The sequence below is a fragment of the Mus caroli genome, chromosome 9, assembly GCF_900094665.2.
Source record: "Mus caroli chromosome 9, CAROLI_EIJ_v1.1, whole genome shotgun sequence".
Taxonomy (NCBI): Eukaryota; Metazoa; Chordata; class Mammalia; order Rodentia; family Muridae; genus Mus; species Mus caroli.
This window is the reverse complement of record NC_034578.1, coordinates 50,305,352-50,315,767: the sequence shown is the minus strand read 5'-3', so window position 1 is coordinate 50,315,767 and position 10,416 is coordinate 50,305,352. Positions and strand designations below refer to the sequence as shown.

General features: G+C 38.2%; 1 protein-coding gene across 1 annotated transcript in view; it reads left to right on the top strand.

The window, feature by feature from the left end:
* The window catches only part of Atm (ATM serine/threonine kinase), a 114,173-nt gene that overhangs the window by 4,534 nt on the left and 99,223 nt on the right, over nt 1-10,416 (top strand). Inside the window, exons 4-5 of the mRNA XM_021171910.2 lie at nt 1,302-1,447; nt 7,620-7,784. Of these exons, the coding sequence (XP_021027569.1) occupies nt 1,302-1,447; nt 7,620-7,784 (311 nt within the window). The remainder of the gene's footprint in view (nt 1-1,301; nt 1,448-7,619; nt 7,785-10,416) is intronic.

The window sequence follows — 10,416 nt, the reverse complement described above, 5'->3', positions numbered from 1 at the left end:
AGAGGCAGGCGGATTTCTGAGTTCGAGGCTAGCCTGGTCTACAAAGTGAGTTCCAGGACAGCCAGGGCTACACAGAGAAACCCTGTCTCAAAAAAAAAAAAAAAAAAAAAAGTTTAAAAACTTTTTTGTGGCAGAGTTGATACGTGTCTATATTGAAACTTAATTTTCAACCATAAGTTCATTTATAATTAAAAACAGATATTGTAAGACTTGTTGGGGAAAGAAAAAGGGCTTATTTATTTATGTGCTTCTGTAGACATTGGATATCCTTAAACTAGAGTTATATAGAGGTTGTAAGCTGTCCTGCATGGATGCTGGGTAGTGAACTCTGGTCCTTTGGAAGAGCAGTTGAGGACCCTTGACCATTGAGCCATCTAATAGCCCCCAAACATTTTAAATTCATGCAGAATTTAACCTGGAGCTGGTGCATTGGTATATATGACGCCTATAACCTTGGCTCTGGGGAAGGAGATAGAGGAAGATAATGAGTTCAGATCATTACAAATAAACAAACAGCTGTGGTAAGGAAGGTACTCATATTCCTCATACAGTATTAAATTGTCTTAGAATTCCTACAGATAAACTTTTGGACAGGGTGGGGCTTGGGATTTTGAGACAGGGTTTCTCTGTGTAGCCCTGGCTGTCTTGAAACTCAGTCTGTAGACCAGACTGGCCTCTAATTCACTGCCTTCCCAGTGATGGGACCAAAGGTGTGTACCACCATGCTAAAACTCTGGATCTTAAAATAAAACTAGGCTGGCCTTGAACTCAGAGCTTGCCTCTGCCTCTTGAGTGATGGGATTAAAGGCATGTACCACCACTGACCAGCTGCTGAGTTTATTTATCTCTTATTTGATACTAAACTCTTTAAAGTTCTAAATGTACATAACATGGAAAAATACATGCTTCCTCTTTGAGCTTTTAATTTACTTGCAGTATAATAATTACTGTATTGTTTTTTATTTTGTTTGTTTGTTTGTTTGTTTTGGCTTCTTTGTTAAAAATCAAGTGCCCGTGGGTGGGTGTACAATTACTGTTATCTGTTTTTACAAGCTGATTAGATAGGCTAGATGTGCATCCATTCCTGGCCAGCTTTCAGTGTTTTATAAGCAGCTTTCATTTAAAGACTAGAAATATAATAAACTGCTCATAATGTAAGGAAAGTTGAACAAGAGATTGTTTCATGTGTCTGGTTGGAACAACAGTGTGGTTTAAAAGATGTTTTGGGGGAAGATACACAGGAGTTTTTGAAGTGATAAAGTATAAGCATTAATGAAGATATGATTTGTTTTTCCTTGAAGGTTTTTACAGAAGTACATTCAAAAAGAAACGGAAAGTCTGAGAACAGCAAAGTCAAATGTATCAGCCACCACACAGAGCTCCAGACAGAAGAAGATGCAAGAGATCAGCAGTTTGGTCAGATACTTCATCAAATGTGCAAACAGAAGTAAGTAACCTTGGCTGCGTGCGGTGGCGCACGCGCTGCGTGCCATGGCGCACGCTGCGTGTGGTGGCGCACACTGCTGTGGTGGCGCACACGTTTAATCCCAGCACTCAAAAGGCAGACGCAGGTGGATCTGTAGCCTAGCCTGGTCTACAGAGTGAGTTCCAGGACAGCCAGAGCTACACAGAGAAGCCCTGTCTCCAAAAACCCAAAGCAACAAAAAAAAGTAAACAACATTATGTATTACACACAAATGCTTCAGGAGTTAGCGTAGCATAAATTTGATCTTAATACAGTAGCATAAAAATTAAGTTCTTCTTGAAATTCCTAGCATTATATGGCTTTTCATATAGTAGGTCCAAAATTTAGAGTAATTTAGCATAAAATGTTTAATCTCAGAAGTGGAAAGATTAAAAATGAATGTTTCAGTTACCCATTTTTGTATTCCCTCTACGTGTTTTTATACATCAGCAGAAGTGCAGTCTTAAGGAGGCTGAATAATTTTAAGGGTATAAATTGCTGTCGGGCCAGTGAGATGGCTTGGCAGGTAAAGAATCTTTGCCAGCAAGCCTGGCGGCCTCAGTTTGAGCCCAAGAACCGAAATGATGGAGAAAACCAACTCTTTCAAGTTGTCCTCTGACCCCTATACAGGCACCATGGCATGGCTGATTTAGTGCACGTGTGAGCATGTGCGTGCACACAAAGTAAATAATCAGAAAATGTGTAAAAAACAGTTTTTTTTAAAGTTTACTTTCATTGATTACTGCTCTATTACTTTTAAAGATTTATTTGTTTATATATGTGAGCACACTGTCACTGTCTTCCAACACATCAGAATAGGGCATCAGATCCCATTACAGATGGTTGCTGGGAATTGAACTCTGGACCTCTGGAAGAGCAGTCAGTGCTCTCAACTGTTGAGCCATCTCTCCATCTCCTCCTTTTTTTTTTTTTTTTAAGGTTTGCTTATTTATGTGTATGAGTGGTTTTGTCTGCATGTATGTAAATACACTACATATTCTAGTTCTTGAAGAAGTCAGGAGAACCCTCTGGAACTGGATAGTTATATGTGAGTGCTGGGAACCAAACCCAGATCCTCTGCAAGAGTATCAAATGCTTTTAACCAGTAAGCCATATCTCCACCCCTCTAACTGCATAAATTATACACAGAAAACCTGGTATTTATTTCCACATGACATCATTTGATGTATTTGAAAATAGTCATAGCATTCCTGAGTGATCTTTCCCTAAAGTAAATCGACCTAATTGCTTCAGCTCATTGACATAGTTTTAATTTCACTTTCTCTTTAATGTTCTTGAGTTTGTCATTTCTCAAAGAGTGGCACTCAGTCTTGTAGTATTATCTAGTTGGTACAGCCTACAGCATATTTGTTTCAGTTTTGTTTTTTGAAATAGGGTCTTTCAGTGTAGCCCAGGTTGGCCTCAGATATGTGATCCTGGTGCCTCATATCTTCTTCAGTTCCTGGATTGCAAATATGGCTCTGCACTTATTCATTCATTCATTCATTTGCATGCTCACGCATATATGTGGTGGGTGCACACGGGTATTTTGGTAAATGGGAGGTCTGCTCGTGTTTTGGAGGTTGCTAAATAGTCCAAGTTTTCTGGCCAACAAGCCCCTGAGTCCTGTCTTTTTTGTGCTAGGATTACAAGTGCATGCCACAATGCTCAACTTTTTTATGTAGGGTCTGGCAGGTCAAATGTAGGTCCTCATGCTTGTAAGGTAAGCACTTTACCAACTAAGCTATCACCCCAGCATTTATTCTTTACTTTTATTGATTCTGAGATAACACTAGCTTCTTGTAGTCAAAATGCATAGTTTTAGCTCAATATTGTGCTATCCGCTAAAGAAAAAATTGAATAAAAATTAAGTCTTTTTTTTTTTTGTCAGTAAGTCACATATCTCTCATCCTGAACTTAGTTAACTAAGTGTGCGTATGTGAAGATGGATGCATGGTACTGGGGATTAAACCTGGGCTTTGTATGTGCTAGATCAGCTCCCCGCTGCTGAGAAGCACCTCGAGTCCCTACGTTTGATATTTTGAAGGTGGTTTTTTAATATTTTTTTACTGCATTTATTTATTTTGTATATGTGTAGGTGCATTTGCCATGATGTACTCGTGGGTGTCAAAGGACATCTTGTAGGGGTTGGCTTTCTCCTTTTGCCATATGGTTCCTGGAGATTGAACCCAGATGATCAGGCTTGCCTGCAAGTAATGTAAAGCGGAGCCACCTTGCTGACCTCAGGAATGACATTTTTGAGGCAAAAATGCAGGATCCACATAAGCTTTTGCAAGGAAATGGCCTTTACATTAGTGCTGAAAGCTAGAACAAAAAACATTTGTTGAGAGATTTCAGACTTTGTACATTCTGTGTAAATAAGGATGTAGATAGATCTGTGATAGCAGATTTAGGTTAAAAATGAGGCAAATTCATGGACTGTCATGATGGCTCAGTAGTAAAAGCCTGACAACTTGAGTTTATAGTCCCTAGGACCCACGTGATGGAAGGAGAAAACTGACTCTTACAGCTTTGTGAGTACCATGCACACAGCCACGCATATTCATGCATAAAAATGCAATTGTAAAATCCAGATGATGGTAAACGGTTAGTAAAAGTACATAGGTGTTGACTAATGATATATTAGAATAGATCTAATGGACAGTGGTTTAAAGAAATTCTCCATTCTCCTGAGATTCCATTTTTGCTCAGCTGTAAACCTTCCCTTTATACTCTGAGAAAAAAAGGAAGCCACATGAAAACATTCTGTACTTGATTTGGCTCGTGTGGTAGCTTTGTATTCACTCAAACACTGTACTATTGGCTTGTAAAATTGAGATCTTAATTTGTACTATGTAATTTCTGAGTGAAAGACACCAGCCGAGCAGAAAAATTTGTAGCTTACAATTTTATCTTCTAGCGAAAAGAAACCTTTAGTTAATCATGGAGATCACATTTAAAAAGACAGCTGGGGCTATACAGAGAACCCTGTCTCGAAACACCCCCCCCCCCCCCAGACACACACACACACACAAAGTGCCAATATGTTAGTTTACAAGAAAGTTAAAAACTAGATCATTTAAATAGGTAAAAAGTACTGTTTTATTTAGATGATAGCTTTTAAATTGAACTCATAGAATCAGAAGCAGCAAGCACAGGGTTGACATGGGTCTGCACCAGGGCCTCTGTGTATACATCCTAGCTTTCAGCTTAATGTTTTTATGGGACTCCTGAGTGTGAACAGGTGAGTCTCTAAGTCCTGTGTCTGCTCTTGGGCTTTTCCCCTTCTTTTCGGGTACCTAGTCCAGCCTCGATATGATGGTTTTTGTTTTATACTTTATTTTGTCATGTTTGATTGTTGTCTCATAGAAGCCTGTTCTTTTCTAATGAGAGACAGGAGGAAAATCAGGAGAGAAAGGGGCATGGGGAAGATCTGGGAGGAGTAAAAAGAAGAAAAACTGTAAACAGGTTACATTGTATGAGAAAAGAATATCATTTTCAATAAAAAATTTTTAAAAACTGAATTTTGTAGTGTCAGTAAACATACAATAAAATTAGAGTTACTATTATTTTGCTTTACTTCTTCAGTTTTGTTTGTTTGTTTGTTTGTTTACATGAACTGAGTGGTTGGTAGAAATTTAAACACATGTTGGGATTTTAACAGACTTTTAAAAAATACTGTATCCAAAGTAGAAGGGAGAAAATCATTAACATACCAGTGGGTGCAGGAAATAGTTAAGGAGGAACGTAGTAACACCAATGTTCCTGATTCTTTACTAAACCACAGCGAGTAGAAAATAGACACCAGGTGTGCAGACCCGGTTCACAAGGCTTCTCAAGCATATAAATTGCTCAGCCTCCTTAAAAAAAAACAGATTTTTTGATTTCTATTTACTTGGTTTTTTTTTAAATGTTATTTTTGTTTGTTCTTTTGCAATGGGAGGTACAAAACCTATGGTTTGTGCATGCTGGGCAGTACTGTGCTACTGAGTTTTAATCTCGACTGAGAGAATTAAAAACTCTCGACTGAGGAAATAAAAACATAAATTTTAAAACAATTGTGTTTGGCAGAGAAAGAGAATGTTCTGGGAGAAAGAATATAGGAAATTAAGATTTCACCTTAATACTTCTAAAGTTAACCTTATTTCTTGTCTATTGTTGGTCTTGGGCATTTGTGGTAAATTATTCCTTTCCATAGTCTGACAATACAACAAGTACTGTATGTAAAAAAGTATTTCAAGAACTGTGGGAGAGACAGCCAAGGACTATAGAAAAGGATCACGCAGACGTGGGTGTCGTCACGGGTCACACGCCTGAAATCATAAGCCAAGACTGAAAGCTGCTATTTACACTGTGATAGCACTGCGTACGTACCATAGGCTGACCCTCCTGAATGTAGCCAGTCTCATCACTAAGAAAATGCTGATCTAACACATTTTACTTATGCGTATTGAGTTTCATCCTACCTGTAGTTCAATTTCACAATGAAGTCAATACTGAAGAAACGATGGTCTTTTAGTTCCGATGTCAGTATGATCTGATAAAAAGCAAGCCAGTAAGGAACATCCCTCCATTGCTCTGTATCAGCTCCCGCTTCCTGACCTGCTTGAGTTCCAGTCCTGACCTCCTTTGGTGATGAACAGTGGTTTGGGGGTGTAAGCTGAATAAACCCTTTCCTCCCCAACTTGCTTCTTGGTCATGATGTTTGTGCAGGAATAGAAACCCTAAGACAAATTGGAAACTACAAAATAAACATTATAATTTCTGTAGCCTTGGCTACAGCCTTTACCTGGAGTTACAGGCAGACATACCCTTCTAAACTTAAACTTAAATCCTGCCCTCCCTTTCCTTTAGATAGGGTTTCCTTGTGGTCCAAGATGGTCATTTTTATTTTTTAAGATTTATATATTTGTGTGTACACTGTAGCTGTCTTCAGACACTCCAGAAGAGGATGTCAGATCTCATTATGGATGGTTGTGAGCCACCATGTGGTTGCTGGGATTTGAACTCAGGACCTCTGGAAGAACAGTCAGTGCTCTTAACCGCTGAGCCATCGCTCCATCCCCACCAAGATGGTCTTAAACTTACTTACTGTATAGTCAAGAATGATACCTTAACCAGAATCTTGCCTTTACCAAGGACTATTTGGATTACTGGTGTGTGATACTGTTCCTGGCATAATTTTGTTTTTAAATGTAATTTTGTGATCTTTAAAAATATACATTTAGGGGTGGGGGAGATTACACTGGCTGCCTTTCCGGAAGACTTGGATTCAATTCTTAGCACCCACATAGGAGCTCTCAACCATGTATAAATTCAGTCCTTAAAGATCTGGAGCCTTCTTCTGATTTCTGAGGCACTGCATGCAGTGAAGCAAAACACCCATACACATACCCATTTTAGAAGAGCATTTATTAGCAGTGAATTTTCAGAATCTATTGTGCTGTTAAAATTTCAGCCTTTTCTACATGTATGCTATTTGTCTTCTGTTTAGATGTAATGGAAATAATCTTGCTTTTTAGAGTAACTAGGCTATTCCTAATAGAATAATTCAAGATTATTTTAATAAGTTTATTCATAAAGATGCTCAGTGACTTAGAATCCTTTTAATTCCAGTGCCACAAATTGTGAGTTAAGTATAAAAATTAATCTATTTTTGTTGTATTTTTAGAGGTTGGTAAATTTAATCTTTAATGGTGCTATCTAGCAAATGTTTTCTTTTTCTTTAACTTTCTGGGTCATATATTATCCATTGCAGATACTCATTTCTTGTCATTTACAGTATTAAATGCAGAAGTGTGATTGTGTTCCAGTTAAACTTTATTAACAAAATGGCCAAACAGTTGAATTTTACTTAAGGCCTACCCTGTTGTATGAGAGAGTGAGTTAAGAGAAACTTGCTGAATGGAATCAGCCAGTTTAAAGAAGTTGGCACTTAGCCGGGTGTGGTGGCGCACGCCTTTGATCCCAGCACTCAGGAGGCAGAGGCAGGTGGATTTCTGAGTTCGAGGCCAGCCTGGTCTACAAAGTGAGTTCCAGGACAGCCAGGGCTATACAGAGAAACCCTGTCTCAAAAAAAAGAAGTTGTCACTCTGAAGGAGTCTTTATTTTTACGATCTATGCATTTTTACTATTTCGTTTTATTTTTAAATAGGAGCACCCAGGCTAAAATGTCAAGACCTCTTGAATTATGTCATGGATACAGTGAAAGATTCATCTAATGGTGTAACTTATGGAGCTGACTGTAGCAACATACTACTCAAAGACATTCTTTCTGTGAGAAAATACTGGTGTGAAGTATCTCAGCAACAGTGGCTAGGTATGTTTTGAAGCCTGTGATTTTTTTTTTCCCCTTATAAGATGAAATTTCAACAGTAAAAGCAGTCTATATCCCACAGACGACTCAGAGTTTAATATTATATTGACAAAATTATATCATTGTAGTTTCAGAGCCTTTATTTTCTTCCTTTTCAAGTAACATCTTGCTATATTTCTGGCCTTCAACTTGGAAGCCTCTGCATTGATCTGTTAAGGCTGGAATTATAAATATGGACTACCATGCTCAGTTCTTAATTTTCATTTATTATGTACTTTGAAAAGTATTAAGACAAGCTGGCGAGATGGCTCGGTGGGTAAGCTTTGGACTGCTCTTCCAAAGGTCCTGAGTTCAAATCCCAGCAACCACATGGTGGCTCACAACCACCCATAATGAAATCTGATGCCCTTTTCTGGTGTGTCTGAAGACAGCTACAGTGTACTTATTTATAATAATAAATAAATCTTTGGGCGAAAGTGAGAAGGGACTGAGTGAGCAGGGTTGACTGAAGCGAGCAAAGATCCAAAATTTAATTCCCAACAACCACATGAAGGCTCACAGCCACCTGTACAGCTACCGTGTACTCATATACATTAAATAGATAAATACATCTTTTTTTTTTAAAGTATTAAGTCACATTGCTTATAGTAGGTGTTTACCACTAGAACTGGAATTATAGATTTCAAAGATTACTGCTCTGTTTTCAAATATTTAGCCGTCCAGTGACTGAGAAAAACAGTCAGCTAAAAATTACCATGCCATTCACTCTCTCCAGGCTTGTTTACATTGTGTACACAGAACAGCGACACCTCAGCTGAAGCCATAAATAAAGGAGGAAACCAAAAGAGAGATGTCACAGAGGTTGAAAGCAAGGGTTTTGCGTTAAAAGGGTTGTGGTAGATACTTTAAATGTCAGAGGAAGGATAACGTGCAAAAATATTCACTGTGTTGGGCAGAGATAGATACTAGGTAACTAGTAAGGGAATGAAAATCAAATGCATTAAAGTATCTTTTACCCATTGACTTACTAGACATTCAAAGTACTATTTTTTTTTAAATTTCTATTTCCAAACTGTTCAGTTCTGTGATACAAAATTATTTCTTACACCTGGCATCCTTATCTTAACACTTGAGAGAGTTGTTATTAAATCCTAATCCCAAATCATTGAAAGTATCAGTTCTTGGATCATTGTGATGCAGTGTAGCTTAAGGTCTCACCAGAGTCAATCCTGCTTCTGTAGCGTTCCAGCACTACACTTCAGTCAGGGCATTAAACCAAAGCAAACAGGGGTCTGAATGCTTCATGGCATTCAGCTCCACTGACACGTGACAGAATTGCTCACATATGGTGTCTGAAGAACCTTACCTTTGATGATATTTGGGATTTTATCTTTTAAACTCCACAAACATTTTTCACATATGCAGTTTTACTGTTCATGGAGGTGCACACATTGCACCTTTTGTGAAGAAGCAGGATTCTACTCTTCTGAGACTCCTTGAGGTGTCTCGTGCTGTCCTGTATGCCCTCTCTTGAGCATGATGGATTCTGAAAATGTGGACCATTCCCCTCGGGAAACATGCAGCTTGATGTGCTTTAATGAGAAGCAATGGCAGTGTTGGCCCTTGCTCTTTCTTGTCTGTCAATAAAAGAGAAAATCGTTAAAAAGGATTCTTCCACTTCAGTATGTGTGCATGAGCAGTTTTACCATCGTGTGGCTATCTGATACATTGCAAACATGTTGACGTAATTGATATAGTTTTATGAACTCTTAATACACAATATGATTAACACTACAATGTTTGATTTATTTGTATTGGCCATATCTCTTGTTTGATACCCAATTTTAAGCCAATTTCATCCACTTTTGCAGAAGCATGACATGAACAATTCAAAAGGAAGGTAAAGATAGTTGATATTCTTCCCTGTCTCTGTCTTCTAATGGGGACAAAGTCTTAAGCCACTAGCTTACTTTTCATTAAGTCTGGAACAATTCTCAATAGATTTTACTACATCTTGTTACTGTTTTTCATCTAAACTACTTTCTTCAAGGGTGTATTGTGTAATGAATAACTTGAGAGAGTCATTGACTTCCTTCAAACAAAGAATGGTTTTGCTTTTAACCTTATTTATAAAAGGGCTACTATTTTCATCTGGGTGAACCATCCCTCTTCATGATGCTGTTGAGATTGGGGATCTCATGCAAAGACGGAAGTATTCTGCTTGCTGTTACAGCTGTGAAGAATAAACTTTCCTTTTTTTTTTTTTGAGCAATAACCTTATGTCCTTTACTAAAAATCCAAGAAACTGTCATGCTCTTGTTAGGTTATATACAAGCAGAGCGAACTGTGAAGCCATTCATAAAGGGTGATACTTTCTATACATATTTTAAAAATACCATTGATAGGACACCAAGACTTAGTGACTTTGTTAGTCCTAGCTAAAACAGCATAGGCATGAAGACAGACATTAAGTAGCTTATTTGAGGTTTAAGTACATTAATAAACATTGATGTATTCTATTAAACTCAAGGTTATCAGCTGGGCGTGGTGGTGCACGCCTTTAATCCCAGCACTCGGGAGGCAGAGGCAGGCGGATTTCTGAGTTCGAGGCCAGCCTGGTCTACAAAGTGAGCTC